Raw genomic sequence first — 20,471 nt, forward strand, 5'->3', positions numbered from 1 at the left:
CAACCCTTAGTTATGATATATTGGTCATATGCCACACCCCCACAGGTCTTACTGCTTAATCAAACAACTCTGAACCCTGCAAACAAACTAGAAACAAACCTGAACCTGGGAGAGAGACATGCATACTGGCATAAACAAATACACAACATCAGAAATGCTCATTGTGTCAAATTGCCCCTCAAACAGACTTTCCAGACGGACAGGCATTGAGAGCAGTCACATGAACACTCACAGTGGCAATCTCTGGCGTAATTTTCTCCAGCAATTTAGGGCTAGACCTGTTACCAGGACAACCATGCCCCTCCCCTCTGGCTTTGGAGGAGGTTTTTAAAAGGGGAGGAGAAAAGTGGGTGTGTGAAATACAACTCTTGCTCTACTACACATTGTAAAAAAAAAAATACAAAAAAAGGGGAGGGGAGGGGACACCAAAACAACCAAGAGGAGAGAATCCCTCTTCCCTTCTCAGTCCTTCTCTGGAGCAACAACAACAACGTCAACTAACTGACAGAGACTCTTCACACCTCAGAACAAGTCAGTCCACATTATCCCTCCACTTCTAGCCCTCTAACTTACTTAAACCCTTCAAAAGAGGACATTTAACACCTCCACCCTTTGGCCATGGGAGAAGACTCATCGCACGCCGAGCGCAGCAGCAGCAACAGCAGCAGCATTTTGGTCAACCCCCAGCAGTACCAGGCACAGCAAGACAACATGGACCTCCTGGTGTCCAGCTTCAGCCCGAGCCCAGCTCCTTCGTCCCCCACCAACACCCTCTCCAGGCTGGGCTTGAAAACCCCTGGGAGCCACGGACCTGGAAGTCCCACCAGTCCCACGGCCAGGGACCAGGTGAGCGCCATCACAGTGGTGGCTCTACTCGACAAGCTGGTCAACATGCTGGAGGCAGTGCAGGAGAACCAGCAGCGCATGGAGTTGCGTCAGGCCGACCTGGAGGGTGCCGTGCGGGGGGTCCAGGGTGACGTGACCCGCCTTTCCAAGAACCACACCAGCACATCCAACAGCGTGAACAAGCTGCTGGAGCGTTCGCACAAGGTCAACACCCACATGAAGGAGGTGCGGGAGCGGCTGGACAAGCAGGCGTCACAGGTGAAGCGGCTGGAGACCAACCATGGGCACCTGCTAAAGAGGAACCACTTCAAAGTTCTCATCTTCCAGGTAGGGATGGAGTGGCGGATGGAGGGATGGGTTGGATGGATGAGCTTTTGTGTCAGGGGAATAAGGGAAAAGCAGATGTGAGGAATGTGTAAGGGTGCGTAATCTGTGTAGGGGTGAAAAAAGTGAAAAAAGTTTTTGTGAAAAAAGAAGGGGGAAGAATGTTAAACGTGTTAAAGGTATTTGTTTGTTTGTGTGCATGTGTCAATTGTGTGAGCGGGAGAACAGAATGTCAAAAATGTTTGTGAGAATGTTGAAAGTATAGTTCGTTTGTGTGTGTGTGTGTGTGTGTGTGTGTGTGTGTGTGTGTGTGTGTGTGTGTGTGTGTGTGTGTGTGTGTATCCGTGTATGCGTGAAAGCTAGTGTGCACATTGGGAGTTACTGCAAGGGTATGTAAGAGTGCAGCCTACTCTGTATGTTTGCGTTCTGTGTAGCTGCAATGGGCCTTGGCAGCTGTGTGAAAGTGTGTGAGAGGGAGAAGCAGGATCATCAAATCAAATGAATACAGCACATTTCAGACATGGAATGCAATGCAATGTGCTTCACAGGAAAATGTTCATATTTACAACACAACAAACAACAGGATAAAAAAACAAAGAATAACAATAAAAACTGAATGACTAAAAAGCACCTTAATAAGGAAAAGCAAAGCTAAAAAAGTGTGTTTTAAGATCTTTTAGAATAATGTGTACAGTTTCGGCCCCCCTCAGGTTCTCTAGTTCATGGTGGGAAAATGTAACTACAGTATAAAGGGAGTGGTGTTTTGAAGAACTCCATAGGATATGAGAGAGAGGGAGAGGGAGTGTGTGTGTGTGTGTGTGTGTGTGTGTGTGTGTGTGTGTGTGTGTGTGTGTGTGTGTGTGTGTGTGTGTGTGTGTGTGTGTGTGTGTGTGTGTGTGTGTGTGTGTGTGTGTGGTTCAAAGAGGGTAATATTCTAGATCTGTCTACAAGACCAAACACCCCCATTATGCATAATAATCTCAAATGTAGTTAAATTAGATTTATGCATTTCCATTGAGTGACTTTATCTTGCTTGTCCTCCTCTGAAGTTAAACAATATATTACTTGATAGACAAAATATATTTCTATGAGTAATTGTCTTAATAAAATAGACATTTCCCAATTTTCTGAGCATATAGTATAGCTCAGTATTTATTTTATACAATCTTTTTAGTTCGTCATTATCATGGGTGCCAATAATTTTGGGGGTGACCGTATATATAACATAACAATAAATGTATAATGTAAACATGTATGAACTAACTGTACTGTAAGTCGCTTTGGATGCAAGTGTAATCTGTGACTGTGATCCCTGCAGGAATTGAACCCACGACCCTAGCATGATTAGTGTCACGCCCTTACCAACTGAGCCAACACATAAAAGGTGTGATCAGGTGATTTTAATACTATTTGCATAGTGTTTCCCAACCGTACTCTTTGCTCAGTCCTAGCTCCATTATACCAAATATACTGAATCATTGTGTGGCCAGTATATTCTCTAATGATTGGATAGGGCTCAATATGTGTTCAGTTAGGAAAAGGGTGAGCCATATTGACACAGGCTAAGTCCTAAAAGCTCCTAGGGGCTGATCTTATCTGGTTACCCAGGTACTACCGCTGATGTTCAATAGCAACAGGTGCAAATACTGCACATTGGCTCGAACGGCATGACTCTAGTCTAATGGTTGCGCATTTATAGTTGATTATCCACAGGTATTTCCTATAGTTGTTCGTTCTGTGTATTTCTGTGTTTCTCTACAGTTATCCTCTCTCTTTGTCAATCTCTCTCTCTCACTTTCTCTCCCCCTGGCTGTTCCTGAACCAATTAACCCCAAGCATGTGAGCAGCCTCGCCACAAACCACCTATCTTTATCATTTGAACATGCAGCTATTCCTCCTTTCTCAGACACCATCAAAGGATGCCATTCTGTCACACACCTCTACAAAGTACACGCTATGAGTCACAAACAACGTGACTCACCGATAAGGCATTTCAATTCTTACTCCACGCCCCTGAGCTCTCTTTTGTCTCTTATTTGCTCCTGGCCTAGAAAATGTCTCTCCTCTGACTGACGGATTTCTCCACGTATTAATTGAGAACACACATTGCTCTGTACATGCCACCCGAGGTGGAAATGCCACCATGCCGCTCCAAAGGGCGCTCAGTAGATATCCACCGCTCTGGGCCAAAGGAGCACTGACCAGCGCTGCCATGGATAGGCTGACAGGTCCCTGCCGCTCGGCTGCTTTTCTCTACGTAACTGGCTTTAACGAGGCCGGGGGAAACTGTAGTCCTTAATTACTGTAATTTGGCCCATTGTTTGTTTGTGTTTGTGCTCCAGTGCTTTTCCTGTTTCCATATTCTCCCCTTCCCAGCCACAGAAGAGGGGTATTTCAATCGCATGTGCTAGTTTCTGTTTGTGACAAAGTAAGTTGTTGATTCCAGGGAGGTGAAAGGTCTTGGATTGGCAAGAGGGTAAACGTTCATTTATATTAAAATGGGAAACAGCGATAGTAACACAATCGTGGTATGCAACACACTTTGCTGGGCAGTTCATATTTGTGTGTGTGTGTTTGTGCATGAGTGTGCGTGCACATGCATGCATACATGCATGTGTGCAGGCATCTGTTGTGTGTGCATGCATGCGTGTGTGTGTTTGTGTTCATGCGTCCGTGTGTGTGCATGCATGTGTGCAAATTTCAAGATAAGTAGTAGGATTGGCAAGGTGGTATGGGAAGGGAAGTCCTCTAAGAGCTCATTAGTGTTTATGGGACATTTAATCATTGAGAGGCATGGAGTGACAACAACAGTGATGACCTTCTATCACACACATTATCAAAACACATTTAAATCCAAATGTATCGAATGAAAACACACTTCATACCCAAACTAAACATGCCGCATCACTATAACAATACACAGCCTCGTCGAAAGACGTTCTATAACACATTTGACTCATGCAATTTTGTATTACAGTGTATTCGTGCTGGAGAACGCATGGCTGATGTTGTGGGATCTTTGATCTTTCACATTGTATCTGTCATTGTGACGTGTACGCTGGGAGTCGGGAAGCAAGTTCAGGGAAGCTTTAATAAAAAAATGAACATAGAACAAAACAAGAAACACAGGTAGTGTACAGACATGATAATAACAATAACGCCCAGGGAAAGAACCAAAGGGAGGGACATATGTAGGGAAGGTAATCAGGCAGGTGATGGAGTTCAGGTCAGTCTGATGAGGTGCTGGTGTGCGTAACGATGGTGACAGGTGTGCATAATTGTAAGGGGTGCGTACTGGCGGCAGAGAAGTCAGACGCAGCAGAGCAAAAACTGTGTTTCCAACGGCGCAGTTTAATAATAAAAACCCACCGGAAAACAAAACAATCAATAAATGGGTACAAAACCCGACGCACACCAGACATAACGTGCACAAGCACTTACAATAAACAATACCGGACAATGACATGGGGGGAACAGAGGGGTAAATACACAACATGTAATTGATGGAATTGAAACCAGGTGTGTGGGAAGACAAGACAAAACAAATGGAAAATGAAAGGTGGATCGGCGATGGCTAGAAGACCGGTGACGTCGACCGCCGAACGTTGCTCGAACAAGGAGAGGGACCGACTTCGGAGGAAGTCGTGACAATAATAATGAGCACCCTGGTGACCTCGAGTGCCGGAGAGGGAGTATACGTGACAGTCATTAGTATTTTTAACTAACATACTGTACTTGAACCGTTGCATTCTATAAGTAAGAAGGAAACACTTTGGCATCATATATTTAAAAAAATCGGACCATGCAGCTCATCAAATTGAAGAGTTCAGTAGTCAGCTTCAATTCATTAATTAATTCAGTTTTATTTTGTTAGCTAACAGACTTTTTACTGCCATTGTCACAGAACTCATGACCAAAGGTCTCTAGGCTTGTCACCATTAGTGGCAGTGAGTGAGCACCTGCATTTGTCACGCCTGCTCCCGCTCTTCCTCTCTGGCGCTCGAGGTCGCCAGACTGCCTATCATTACGCACACCTGTCCCCTTCATTACGCGCACCTGCGCCTCATTGGACCCACCTGAACTCCATCATTATTTAATTGCCTCCCCTTTATCTGTCTGTTTCCTCTGTTTCATCCCCGTGTCAGCATTGATGTCGTTACTTTGTCCCCTGTCCAGATGCTGTTCCTGTCCTCTTTCATGTCCGTAGTTTATTAAATGTTCTTACTGTACCTGCTTCCTCTCTCCACCGTCGATCTTCACAGTATTAGGGTTTATTTAACAAAGTTGTTTATACAGGATAAGGCAGGGCCAGTTAGCTGCCTTACACAGTTTTTTTTCTTCCATTTTTTTACACCTGATTCAACTCATCATTCTTAAAGACCATGTTCCAAATCCTTAGAAATGCACCCTTCCCTCCTTGTTTTCTTTAAATAAGCACAACTCCGTAAGTGACTGGATAGGTACAAAGCCCATACCTTAATTTGAGCCACTATCACACATCAGGAAAATATTATTATGTGACTATAATTATTTATACATTTTTATAGGACATTTTTATAGGGATTGATACATTTTTTGTTAGCGCAAATCAAGTCTGACATTTTAAAGTAGAAATTACGAACTTTAGAAGTCTTTTAAAACCTTAAATACACTACAAGTGTAAGGTTCTGTATTTATTTTCTTAGTCAACCTTGTGTTCTGTTTCGTTGTGTTCTTGAACGTAGCCCTGTTTCTTTGTGTTCTGGAACGTAGCCTTGTCTTTCATTTTTTGTTCATTGATTTCACCTGTGTTAGTTACTTACGTGGTCTCATCAGCTCCTTATTTAGTTCAGTTCATTCTGTTTGTGCCTTTGTGAGGTATTGTTCGTTTCGACTCTACTAAGCCTTTTCCTAGCTCGTTTCTGAGAACTAGTTATAGCCTTCAGTCCTAGTTTTGATTTACTTGCCTGTTTGCCGACCTGTGTATGACCATTGCCTTCCTTTGACCACAATGCCTGCCTTCCGTGAAGGCAAAATAAACACCTGTCGCGCTCTGCGCGTGAATCTACACCCTTTTCTCCCTGAGTATTCATTACAACAAGTTTGTATGTCTTGCTGTGCAGGAAAATTCTTGCAACAACAGGATGAGCAAATTAAGAAATGGCATCTGTAAAAGCATGGTTACTACCCCATTACTCTACCAACCATTACCAATCCAACCAATCCAGATCTGTGATTAGTTGAAGGAAGGTACTGTAGAAAGGAGGGATGCATTTCTAAAGTATTTGAACCATGCCCATCATTTGAAACCTGACTAGAAAGACATTTTACAAAACGTAGAACAAATCTCCAAATTGGTTACACTTGTAACACAGCAAGTCTCATTCAAAACAGTTTAATTGTGCATTCATTTTGTTTGAAAAAATCCTTCACCACACAACCATTTCTTCAAAATATAAATGTTTACTGTGAAACATCATGAGAACATTGATTTAATCACCAAAACACAACATAATTATACATCTTCAATGTAGTTATTTTAACAACCAGTTAATCCAATAGCAAAAAATGCAAGATACGTGTCAAAATTGCCTTTTGAATATATGCTAAAGTACAGTAAATTAAAGTACATTACACAGATTTCACATTTTACAATACACTTGCACTACCCCATTCAAATTGACTGAGCATCAAATTTCATGTGAGATTTGGTATTTATTAGGATCCACATCAGCCGCTGCAAAAGCATCAGCTACTCTTCCTGGGGTCCACATGAAACATGACATCATACATAGTGCAGGACATTATTAGTCAAGGACTGAAATACATCAATTTAAAACATCACACGTAGCCTACATATCAGTACGTACAAACAATATCTAGGTCTAATACATAGTACAGTGTAAATTAAATTATAAAATATATAAAATGGCTGTGTTCACAGTCCCCTTTGTGCAGTAAGGTTTTCTTTTAAAAGTTTTTTAAAACTGGTTTTATTGCTAGCTTGATTTACCTAGGGTGGCAGAGAGTTCCATGCAGTGATGACTCTATTTAATACTGTGCGTTTTCCAGCCTCTGTTCTGGACCTGAGGAATGTGAAGAAACCTCTGGTTGCGTGTCTTGTGTTGTACCGATGAATGTCTGAACTGTGTGCCAACTGCTTGAACAGACAGTTCGGTACCTTCAATACATCAATACCTTGCACAAAGACAAGTAGTGCCGCAGTCAAACTCTTCTCAACTTTGAGTTACTGACAGGTTCCCGATACTGCAATTTACTTATGTCCTTCTTTGACCACATAGCTGGGCAGTAGTCCAGGTGTGACAAAACTACAGTAGGGCCTGTAGGACCTGTCTGGTCAGCTGAGATGTCAAGAGCCACAGCAACGCCCTATCATGAACATACCTCTTCCCATTTTAGAAACCATTGAGTCTGTATGTTTTGACCAGGAAAGCTTGCTATCTAAAGTACGATTACAACAGGCTGTTTAGTCTCTTCAACTTGCTCAACAGCCACATTATTTAATAATAGATCTGAACAAGGTTTAGCGTTGAGCGAGTGACTTGTCCCAAAAATGTAGCTTTTAGTTTTGGGATATTTAGCACCAGCCTATTGCTAATTACCTATTCTAAAACTGACTGGAGCTCTATGTTAAGAGTCTCAGTTATTTGTTTTACTGTTGCAGTCATCGTGTATACTGTTGAGTTGTCAGTGAACATAGGCTGTATTCAAGGTTAGTGGGAGGTCATTTGTAAAAACAATAATGGCCCTAGCCAGCTGCCCTGCGGTACACCACACTCAAATGAATTTGCATGAGAGAGTCTTCCATTAACCAAAACCCTCTGTGTTTTATTAGATAGGTAACTCTCAATCCATAATAAGGCAGAGGATGCAAATCCATAACACCTACATTTTTTCAGCAATATGTTGGTATAAACAACATCAAAAGCTGCACTGAAGTCTAACAAAACAGCTCCCTCAATCTTCTTACGATCAATTTATTTCAGCCAGTCATTTGTGTCAGTGCTGAGCATTAAAGACATCTTTCACAATCATTGACACAAAAACAAATGTATTGTTCAGATATAATTATAACATTGGTGTACTGTAAAAAATTAAAGAAACAATGTTTAGCAGGCACTACTTTGCATTTTGGCCATAGGTTCTCATCAACTTTGCAGTAAATGTCCTCATTGTTCATCCACCTGCAATTTCACCAGATGTTGTCGAGGTCTGCCGCTAGCGGCACGTCCAGCCCAAAGAGGTGTAAAATCAAATCATAATAGTCATCATCTTAATAGTACATTACAGTATATATATCATGCTTTATGTTTCTACTTTACATACATACATTTTCACTATGTACTGTAGTTCTGAAAATCTGTAGTAGAAAAACCAGCTTAAAATCTATAGGTTTACCAAACGGTTTAGTGATTATCATTTAAGAGTAGTCAGATTAAGTAATAGTAAAATGTATTTTAACAAATGAGAAGACAATCATATCAAAATGAACATTGCATTGCGAAAGGCAATTACTTTATATGAGCATGTATTGTAATGTGAAACATGTATTTCTAGATGAAACACTAATTACGTTTGGTGAAAAAGAGACTATCATTTTGGGTGTTGTACTTAGTCAACTGAAAATGTGCTTGAAGATTTGCAACAACTGCCTTTTTGATTATCTGTTTTGAGGTGTGTACTAAGAGTTGTGAACATTGTACCACACACTTTTGAAAATTGCAACAAAGTGACTGAAAAAAAACTGTAACTAACTTGAGGCCTTGCCAATCAGTTACAGTCCCTATTACACTCTCATATCCTTCTAATATCCATGATCCACAAGGTTGATATAGTGTAGACGTGTGTTATTCAAAGTATGCATAGTCAACTCTACAGCGTCTATGTTATACAGCAAATCTATTTCCACAGGTCCAAGCACAAGACCAAAACTGTCCTGAGGGTATAGCCATGAATTGTGTGTGTGTGTGCGCGCGCATGCGTGCGTGCGTGGGTACGTGCCAAGATCTCAAAGGTGTTTTGTTTCAGTAGGCAGGGCTCACGTACAAATACCCTCTCCTTCCAATAATTTTGTTTTTGTCTCTCTCTCAAACAACAACGCCTTTTGTTTCCTTATCCCCCGATGTGCATGGATGAGTTTTGTTCAGTGACAGCTACCGCAACATGAATGTGGGCCTTGAATCCCAACACTCATCTGTCTTGTGTTCATAGGCACCAAACGGAAGAAAACAGACTGAAACAGGGAGGGACTATCACTCATTTTCATTTTCTGTTGCATAATCCAACATAAAAAAAAAAAAATGTTGCGTGCCCTAGTCTATTGAACATGACCCTGTTTCTGTCATGACACCTAATATGTCTGTCCCTGTCTGTGGAGCCAGAAAGACCTGCAGACTTAAATGAACAAATATGTTTGTTTACCCTGTGGCTCCTCCCTTTGTCATCGTTCTCATTTTCCCTTTGTGGTTCATTCCTCTGTTAATCTCCCTCTTTTTGAACAGGCTACGGTGAGAGAGAAGTCCAAAAAAAAGAAAGAGGGAAGGAGAGAGAGAGAGAGAGAGAGAGAGAGAGAGAGGTGGAAAATAGAGAGTTAAAGAGAAAAAAAGACAACAGAGAGAGGTGGACAGAGTTAAAGAGCTGAAAAGAAAAGTTCAGGAATAGAAAAGGGGAAGGAGGTATGTGAAGGCAATTAGACAAAATGAAAACACAAGGAGAGGTTGACATGAAGTATTTACTGTTCATTTTTTTTATTGTTTATTACAATTTAGTTTAATATCTATTTAATTTGCTTTGGCAATGTAAATATATGCTTCCCATGCCAATAAAGCCCCTTAAATTGAAATTGAAATTGAGAGTGAGAGAGCGAGAGGCTTCTTTAATGTATTTGTCTTGAGGAGTGTTAGTTATTTCTACCCTGAGTCCTGCTCTTTTGCCTTTCACCAATTCAGGTTTGACAACTATATGCGTCTCACTGTTTCAGTCTCCTAAGACAGTGTGCATACTGCCAATGGCTGTCAATGATTCCTTGTGTGCATTGGTGGTTTGACAACCCCGGGTTACTTTGTTGCACTCAGGGATGTGCATAAATGACAAAATATAATTAGAAAATACAAAATACCATAAAGATCAATGTATCAAACTAAACTGTAGAATGCATGTATTTTGTAATGTATTTAATTAAAATGCATGTATTTAGCATTTTAAAATACAAAAATAAATGTGCAAGTAGCCAGCCCAAACAGCAAAAATATTCTCAGTAACAGTTACAGAAACATTTCACTTGCTATGACTATGATATGTTGTCGTTTATCTACCTTTGTTGAGCAAGTCACTCTGTCTGCTAACTGACAAAAATGTAAATGTATATTCTAAAATGAACTACAAAGCCCACTGGGTATTATCAGAGCCATGTATTTAGAGGAGTGGTCACCAACCTTTTCTGATTCAAGAGGCAACCCGAGATCTACCACTCAGATTTTTTTTAACATAACTAAAAACGTCATAATGGCCGAGTTTGTACCTTTAGACACATGAAATGGTTCAAAATGGGATCACTTCCCCTACCCGTCGTGCAGTACAGCTGAATTGGGTGCACCTAATGCCAATAGCGCGAGACTAATTCAAAATATAGGAACGCAAGTCTTTAGTGTTGGGTTTTTACAGAAATGTTTGGCGATTGACTAAGAACGCCTTGGAGATCGACCAGTCAATCACGATCGACAAAATGTGAATGTCTATAAAAATGTGTATTTTGAAAATACCAATTACAGCTCTCGAAAGTATCTTGTTACAAAACACATTGGACTGTAGTTCAGCCCAGTTTAATATCAATTACAAAATACTCAGAAGTAATTGAAATACATACAGTATTTCAATTACATGCAACAGAAATACTGCCCATCTCTGGTTGCGCTTTCAATTCTCTATTGAAACACTATCACCTAAGGGACAGTATAAGCGTAATGGAAATGAGCCCAAGCTATTGTATTATTAAATAAATACTTAAATAATACTTTCTTTTGGACCAAGTTAAATCCATTTGTATGCTGTGAGGGCTAGAATTCAACAGTTCAGTTAAGGTATCAAGATATCATTTTTTATTTTGCTATAATGGTAAAGGAAAAGAGTCCCTATAGACCCATAACTCCCAGAAGTGTGTGTGTCATGACTCTTACGCACACACACCGCGAGCGATTTGGTTATGTTCCACATGGAGGTGGCGACTTTTCTAAAAGGGATCACTGAATCTAATTGGTGGAGAAGAGGTGACTGGGGGAGACCAGCGAGGGATCAAACCAAGCCATAGAGTTAGGAAAGAGAAAACAATTGTCATTTGTGAGTGGCCTCAATCCAGATGGGATTCATGTGAGTTACCTTGCTTCTCTTTGACATTTGAACTGTGGCACAGGCAGCCATTCATCCACACTCCCAGGACAAAGTCTCAAGGTCCAAAAGATAGGGGCTGAGGAAAGCAAAAACAACAGCCCACTTTTACTGTTTTTTATTCTAACCAACTAGGGCTCGAGACAATTCTTGGAGTTCTCTGCTTCGATTTGACCTTTGACCTCGCATAGACGTTTCCAAGTAAAAACCAAGTAAACAATGCAACAATCAAGAACTACTCTGACAACAAAAAAGTGTATTATCTCCATAGCTGCTTATCGACACAATGGCCATGATATACGCCCATGCCATTGTCCTGAAACAATGCTAAGAACAGAACAAGTTCAATGTGCAAAATGGCTAACAAGATTAGCATAGGCATCCCATAGCTTGGCATGTCAACAGGATGTTTTGATGCCACTCTACGCACCGGCATTGAGTTGGTTAGCACGTTAGCAGCTTGAGCTTGGAGTTGAATTGGGCATTGTATTTTTGTAATTGCATAAGCTCAGTCATGCCTTTTTTTTTTTTGTCCCATTCGGTATGGGTGGGGAAGAGGCCCTGAAACTTGTTGTGCCATCCTGTGTGGTCACTTAACGGGTAGGCATGATTAGTCACTATGTTGTATTGACTTGAAATATGGTAAACTACGTAATGCTGACATGAGCGTGACATAACACCTAGGATGCTTCATATCAAGTCTATGACAGTTGTCTTCAGTAGACATGCTAATCTGTCTTTACCTCAGTTCATATTGGCTGTTCAATCAGAAAATCATCATGTGACGGGTTTGTTTTGCCAGTGTGTGTGTCTGTTTGTCTGTGTGTCTTTGTGTGTGTGTGTGCGCGCTTGCTTGCATGTACTGGTATGTGTGTGTTTCCCCTGTTCATTGTTTTGCCAGTGTGTGTGCCCATGTGTGTTAACCTGTTTCCCTTTTCCCCTGGTAATGTACTGTATGTTGTACTAAGGTAACAGCCGATCACATGGCTGATCTCTTCAAACGACAGAAAACCCATTTCCTTCCTTCCTATGGCCCTGTTGACACGGGGGGAATAAATGTTACGTAACACTGGGATGTACCCAGTGGAATCCCACAATGCTTTGCGGCAGGCTAATCAAAGCACATGCAGATGAAGTCAAATTTCCATGGAAAGAGGCTCAGGGAAGAGGCTCCAGGTTTGTTATTTTCCCAGGACAAGGGGATGTGATGACACTAATGTCGGGAGGGGGAGGAGGAGGTGTCTGTGGAGATAAAGTGGAAATGAAGGGACTGAGATGGAGGAAGGGTGAAAAGGTGAAGAAAAAAAGAGAGGGACGTAAATACAGAGAGACAGAGACAGTGAGAAGAGAAGAGAAAAGAAGTGCGTTCGAAATGAGTTCGATGACTTTTGGTTTGTGCCCAAGTTGTGTGTCGAGTTCATCCCTTGAGGGGATGCGTTAATACGTTTGTTTGCACCGAGCCTGCTTCCTCTCAATCCATTCAAGCCACACAATAACAGGGCAATCAACCAAGTATCTCTGAGGACTCAGACTTAGTTTGTCTTAGTTTCTCCGTTGTCTTCTTTCTCCTTCCTTTGAGCACCTCCCATGCCTCTCTCCTGAAAAAGTGGGTCTGTCTGTGTGTGTATATGTGCCACTGTGTGTTGGTAAGTAAGTGATGTGACGTGGTGCCCTCTCGTTGACGGAGTCCCCAGTTGGCACCTGACTCATTGTGCCAACCCACCTGTGCCAACCGCTGCCCCACGGGAATCAACCTCCTAGTAGATTTGTGGAGTGCTCAGAAAATACAGCTGTTCTCCATAGAGACCACATGAAGTCTATGTATGAGGACCAAATGGCACCCTGTTCCCTATCGCGTTATATTCCCTATACACACCTGACTAAATATGGAATAGGGTGTCATTTGGCAGCCCCTCAAAAAAGCATTCAGGATAGATAGACCCTCGTTTCACGGCTTGTTTTCATGTGGTTTGATGTTGTAGAGACAGGGCTTGGTTTTAAATGTAGGCTATGAAATCTGGGTAAGGGAAATGTTAAGCTAATGTATTACCCTAGAGATATGACAGTTAATACACCGGTAGGCTAGATGAGCTAGGTGGATAATGCAATCCCGAGAATACACACATGCATACACAGACATATGCACAGGCACACACCCACACACACACGCAATAGAGGAAAGACAGTACTTTAAGTGTGCCTCTTGAATGACTTGAGATCCAAACTATTTTTGTTGTTGTTGTGTCACCGTATCAAATGGGGACACAGACGGAAGTGGCTTGTTGCTGCCAGACTCCTTGCTGATCTCATCAAGCCAGTGATGACACTATCGTGCCACACCCATACTTCTTCTAAAGAACATAAAGAGTCTGCAGGATTGGCTTACATTGCCCCCTTCGTCAACTCAGAGTAGCTGGTCTGTCTATCTCAGGGGACCTTTCTGAAGAGCTACAGTGTGCCGGGTGTGCAGGCTTTTTATCCAGCTCTGCTCAAACAAAGTTGAGTTAATATAATCAGGTTTGTTGGATCAGGGTTGGAGCAAATACCTGCACAATTGAACAATTAAGTTTAGATTAGTGAAGCAAAAGCATCTCAATGATCGTGTAGGCCGTCATTGTAAAGAAGAATTTGTTCTTAAATGACTTGCCTAATTAAAGAAAAGTTAAAGAAAAAAAAAGAATGTAAATGACACACACACACACACACAATTATTGTAGGCATCCTGAGTGGCGCAGCGGTCTAAGGCACTGCGTCTCAGTGCCAGAGGCGTCACTACAGTCCCTGGTTTGAATCTAGGCCGTATCACATCTGGTCATGATTGGGAGTCCCATAGGCCGGTACACAATTGGCCGAGCGTCGTCCATGTTTGGCCGGGGTAGGCCATCATTGCAAATAAGAATTTCTTCTTAACTGACTTGCCTAGTTAAAAAAAGGTTAAATAAAAAAATATCCACTAATAAGTTGAGAGTCCCAGTTTAAACGTTCTAATTACAATAGCTCCCATGCTGGGTCATAGTGTGAGGTCCAATGATGTGTTTGAATACACGCACAGCCTCACAACTGGACACACACACTGCACAGGTAGGTCACATCAATAAATGGGTTTCTGTTATCATTTACATACCTTATGTCAATGCCTTACATCTATTTGTAGAGAAGGCTGTTAAAACAACAGCCAGTTATTCATAATTTAATTCCTTCTCAAGCATTAAAGTCCCTCTCAAGCATGTTCAGCAGTGATTTTAGCATGTAAATCTTGACGGGGCAAACTCCTCCATTTTTTTTGTTGATGCATGCCATAAAATCCACAACACAACACTAAAACATATATTAATTGCACTATAACGATGACAAACGGTGCCCAAAAACTGTTAGGGCCTACATAAATCTGTCCCAACAGCAGAGTTTTCTTTTCAGCACCATGTGAATTCTTACCACTTCTACACCTGGCTATCAGTGAAGCCTTGTCTGGCAGCGAAACAGTTCATTCAGCCTCGTTTACTGCCTTTTAAAAAACATCCTGTAGCTGATATGGCTGACTTGCTTATACAAATGTGGTTTCTACTGACAATTGAGATGTACAAACTATGGCAGAAGGGGACAACGAGCAGATTAGAGGCAATCCATCGTTTTGATTAAGACAATGAGCGAGCTAGGAAAGATGTAGTTAATATGATTCTTACAGTGTTCTCCCTGTACACCAAGTCAGAACCATAGCATAAATAAAGGGGGCATATAAGCAGACAATGAAATTGCTTAGAAAATTCAATGAAGGCATTTCTCTAAAACAGGCTATTGGCTACATGTGCACCACCAAGTCAGAACAGTAGAATCAGTTAGGCGGGGGAAAGGGACCAAATTAGGCACATGGGATACTAACAGCTTACTACACAACATACACTTATAATTACTTTCTTAGCTACAGTATGCATTTCTCCCTGGCATATTACATCATTATGCAGCAGCATACACGCTATTTTTGGACTCACCTTGTGCTGTGCTAACTTGAACAACAAGGTGGCGCGGCAGTCCTTCGTCTGGCATTCTCTGGATTCATGGTATTTTCAAGACAACTGTGAACACAGTTAATCAGGACATCAGTGATCTTCATGTCGGAGCTCTAGAAGGTGGTCCGAGTTCCCGACTTGGAATTCCGAGTTGGATGACCGTTCAAAACGTCTTTTCCCAGTCGGAGCTCGTTTTTTTCCGTGTTCCCAGTTGTCTTGAACTCACTGTAGTCTGAGATTTCCCAGTTCCAAGTTTCCAGTTGTTTTGAACACAACAGAAGTCATGCTGGATTGACAGCATGGGTCATGTATTTAACCTTTTCTGTCCCTTCATGTTGAATGTTTATCCTTTTAAGCTTGGAAAACAGACCCTTAAACCCAGACTTGGACAACACAGTGACTCCACTGAATAGCAGGCTAGTGATTGCTTTGCACTGCTGATTCCTTCCAAACCACTCATTGTTGAATTTGTGATTTCCAACTTGTTGTGTAATGTCCAATGGCCAATCCTTCTTTTGACAAGGATTGAAAAGGATTTGCCAGTAGATTGTCGACTTGATTCATGATGATGACTGCTGGCTTGCTAGCTAAGATTTGGAAAGTATGTTGACATGATCAGTCCAATCAAAGCTACGGTAGATATAATGTGATTTGACATTCTTTTATCTGTGGTCAGTGACATTGAGCCTTCTTGGATGGGCACTTCTAATGTAAATCTATGGCAGCACCCAAGGGACTTGAATTTTCAAGCTCTACCCATAGATGTTGCAGAGTGACAGAGCACTGAGCCAATCACACCGCAACTAGAGAACATTACCAACCCCTATGCTCCATATTTTCCGCTGGCTGCCCCACCACCACAGAAAGCACTGAGCTAGGCTGAAACACCTGCATTTTGGAACTGCCTTGGTCAAGAAAGCAAAAAAGAGAACATGTTTGCATGGAACTTTATTAACTCAATTATTTTATTTTTTACATTGTTTGCAAAACGACATGTGACATGTATTAAAACTTCTTTGGGGTAGGGGGCAGTATTTTCACGTCCGGATGAAAAGCATGCCCAGAGTAAACGGCCTGCTACAAAGCCATGAAAGCTAGAATATGCATATTATTAGTAGATTTGGATAGAAAACACTCTGAAGTTTCTAAAACTGTTTGAATGATGTCTGTGAGTATACTCATCAGGCAGGCAAAAACCTGAGAAAGAATCCAACCAGGAAGTGAGAAATCTGAGGTTGGTCAATTTTCAACTCAGCTCCTATTGAAGATACAGTGGGATATTGGTAATGTTGCACTTCCTAAGGCTTCCACTAGATGTCAACAGCCGTTAGAACCTTGTCTGATGCCTCTACTGTTTAATGGGGCCGAAGGAGAGAGGATTGAGTCAGGTCTGCCATGACCTGAACATGCTCTGACCATGCACATTCACGTGAGAGCGAGCTCTGTTCCATCGCAATTCTGAAGACACAGGAATACTCCGGTTGGAACATTATTGAAGAATTATGTTAAAAACATCCTAAAGATTGATTCAATACTTCGTTTGTCATGTTTTTACGGACTGTAATATAACTTTTTTAACTTTTGGTCCGTACTTTCCACTGGACCTTTACGGAAAAAGCAAACCATGCAATAATCTGAGGTCGGCGCTCAGAGCCCAATCAAGACAAAAAAAATATCCGCCATATTGTGCAGTCAACAGAAGTCAGAAATAACATTATAAATATTCACTTACCTTTGATGATCTTCATCAGAATGCACTCCCAAGAATCCCAGTTCCACAATAAATGTTTGATTTGTTCGATAATGTCCATCATTTATGTCCAAATAGCTACTTTTGTTACCGCTTTTGGTAAACAAATCAAAACTCACGAAGCGCGTTCACTAGTTTCAGACGAAATGTCAAAAAGTTCCGTTACAGTCCGTAGAAACATGTCAAACGATGTATAGAATCAATCTTTAGGATGTTTTTAACATAAATCTTCAATAATTTTCCAACCGGAGAATTCCTTTGTCTTCAGAAAAAGCAAATGGAACGGAAGCTACCTCTCGTGAATGCGCGTGACCAACTCCTGGCACTCTGCCAGACCTCTGACTCAATCCCCTCTCATTCAGCCCCCCTTTACAGTAGAAGCCTCAAACACACTGTATCTTCAATAGGGGCTGAGTTGAAAATCGACCAACCTCAGATTTCCCACTTCCTGGTTGGATTTTTTATGAGTTCTGTTATACTCACAGACATCATTCAAACAGTTTCAGAAACTTCGGAGTGTTTTCTATCCAAATATACTAATAATATGCATATATTAGCAACTGGGACTGAGGGGCAGGCAGTTTACTCTGGGCACCTCATTCATCCAAGCTACTCAATTCTGCCCCCAGCCATAAGAAGTTTGCCAAAGTAACATGCTAAACAGCCCCACCTGCCCTGAATGACGGGTCACCACTGAACATTTGGAACAATGCATTTGGAGCTACAGTTGGAAGGATAAGTATGGGTGTGGCACTCGATATGTTTGTCATCTCTGCGCTGAAATGGGGACAGTTGCTTCTTTTCATCAACAGCACGAAGGAGAAATGGAAGGAAGGGAGAGGATGGTTGATAAGAAGGAAGGAAAGAGGGAGAACAGGTTATCCCAGTGAGGTCTGGTTGAAACTAGACCTGTGCCCTGAGGTGCTAACTAGGGCTGTGGCGGTCATGAAATTTTGTCAGTCGATGATTGTCAAGCAAATAACTGCTGGTCTCACGGTAATTGAGACATTAATTAACATAAACACATTTAGCATCTCCTGGCGTCCACGCATAACCTACAAGACACTGATGCAGACCTTTGTAACATCTACATTTTAATAAGTATAATACATAAATTTAATATACACAATCACAATAAATCCATTATTTATTTTAGACAGATCTAAAGAAACATGATATGAAGAAAATGTAGTCTACTTCAGAATAACAGAATACCATACTCTGAGTTGTCCTTATTTTAGGCCCTGATATGGCTATGCTATATCTGACCGACCGGCTCAATTCGGTCTTATGTAATAACAATTTAAATTGTGTGTTTTTTACATTGGATAAAAGTAGAAACTCAGAGCTATAATATGTTATACCACACACTATAGTTGAGGAACAATGGGAAAGTAATTCTGCTTTGAAAGTTGATAAACTTTCCCCTCACTTTTGAGAAAATGGCCTTTGAATGTTTGGTACACCTTTTTTATTTAATTAAAAACTTTTACACCTACTGGAGAGCTCTTCTTTGGCTACACACATTCAGCATCATTCGCATCCTCTTAAGCTTTAGCCCCACCCCTCTCTTGGGCACGTGAGACGGTAGCGCCCGACCTCTTCAACAGCCAGTGAAACTGCTGGGCGCCAAATTCAAATACAGAAATACTCATTATAAAAATTCAGAAAACAAAACATATTTTACATAGGTTTAAAGATTAACCTTTACCGAACCTCAACCCCGGATCCGGGATCACCCCCCACCCCCCCCACACTGATTAGCATCGCTAGCATAGCGTCACAATTAAATAGTAGCATCTAAATATCATTAAATCACAAGTCCAAGACACCAAATGAAAGATACAGATCTTGTGAATAAAGGCACCATTTCAGATTTTTAAAATGTTTTACAGGGAAGACAAAATATGTAAATCTATTAGCTAACCACGTTAGCAAAAGACAGCACTTTCCTAACTCCATCAGTTTCTTACTCCATCAGGTGCTATCACCAATTCGGCCAAATAAAGATATTGATAGCCACTAACCAAGAAAAAACCTCATCAGATGACAGTCTGATAACATATTTATTGTATAGGATAGGTTTTGTTAGAAAAATGTGCATATTTCAGGTATAAATCCTAGTTTACAATTGCACCCACCATCACAACTCGACTAGAATAAATACACAGAGCAACGTGTATTACATAATTACTAATCATAAAACATTTCTTAAAAATACACAACTCACAGCAATGGAAAGACACAGATCTTGTGAATTCAGACAATATTTCAGATGTTCTAAGTGTTTTACAGCGAAAACACAATAAATCGTTATATTAGCATACCACATATGCAAACGTTACCCGACCATTGATTCAAGCCAAAGAGAGCGATATCGTTATCATCGCCAAAATATATTAATTTTTTCACTACCCTTCTCAGAATTCTTCCGATGACACTCCTGTAACATCATATTACAACATACATATAGAGTTTGTTCGAAAATGTGCATATTTAGCCACAAACAACCGTGGTTATACAATGACAATACTAGCAAAACTAGCCTGAAAATGTCGGACGCCATCTTTCACAGTGATCTTGTCTCATGGATAACTATTCATAAACTTGACTAAAAAAATATAAGTTGGACAGCTATCGAAAGACAAATTAGTTCTTTATGCAATCGCTGAATTACATTTCTAAAATTATCCTTACTGTGCAATACAGGGTTCGCCAAGCGAAGCTATACCAAACAAAATGGCGGAATATGCGTTTAAAATTTTTCGACAGAACAACGATTTATCATCTTAAATATTTCTTACTATGAGGTGATCTTCCATCAGAATCTTGGGCAATGTATCCTTTCTTGGGTCTAATCTTCTTTTGGTCGAAAGATGTCCTCTGTCCGTCGAAATGCCCACTAACGTTCGACCGGGACCCCGAAACGTGCCCAGCTCTTGGATGGGCGTCACATAGAACTGCCTCAAAATCGCACTAAACGGATATAAATTGCTATAAAACGGTTTGAATTAACTACCTTATGATGTTTTTAACACCAATAACGAGTAAAAACATGACCGGCGATATATAAGTGGCTAAACCAAAGCTTGGAAAGAGAGGAGGTCCAACGTCCATCCTGCGTCAGGCGCAGGGAGCAAAGGGACGGTACATCCGGTCTT

At 41.1% G+C, this 20,471-nt stretch overlaps 1 protein-coding gene across 1 annotated transcript in view; it reads left to right on the forward strand.

The window, feature by feature from the left end:
• The first annotated feature begins 481 nt into the window (after window positions 1-481).
• Window positions 482-20,471, forward strand: part of LOC120058185 (caveolae-associated protein 2-like) — a 30,253-nt gene continuing 10,263 nt past the window's right edge. Inside the window, exon 1 of the mRNA XM_039006668.1 lies at window positions 482-1,173. Coding sequence (XP_038862596.1) covers window positions 619-1,173 — 555 coding nt within the window. The 5' untranslated portion in view covers window positions 482-618. The remainder of the gene's footprint in view (window positions 1,174-20,471) is intronic.

Source organism: Salvelinus namaycush, chromosome 13 (genome assembly GCF_016432855.1).
Source record: "Salvelinus namaycush isolate Seneca chromosome 13, SaNama_1.0, whole genome shotgun sequence".
Taxonomy (NCBI): Eukaryota; Metazoa; Chordata; class Actinopteri; order Salmoniformes; family Salmonidae; genus Salvelinus; species Salvelinus namaycush.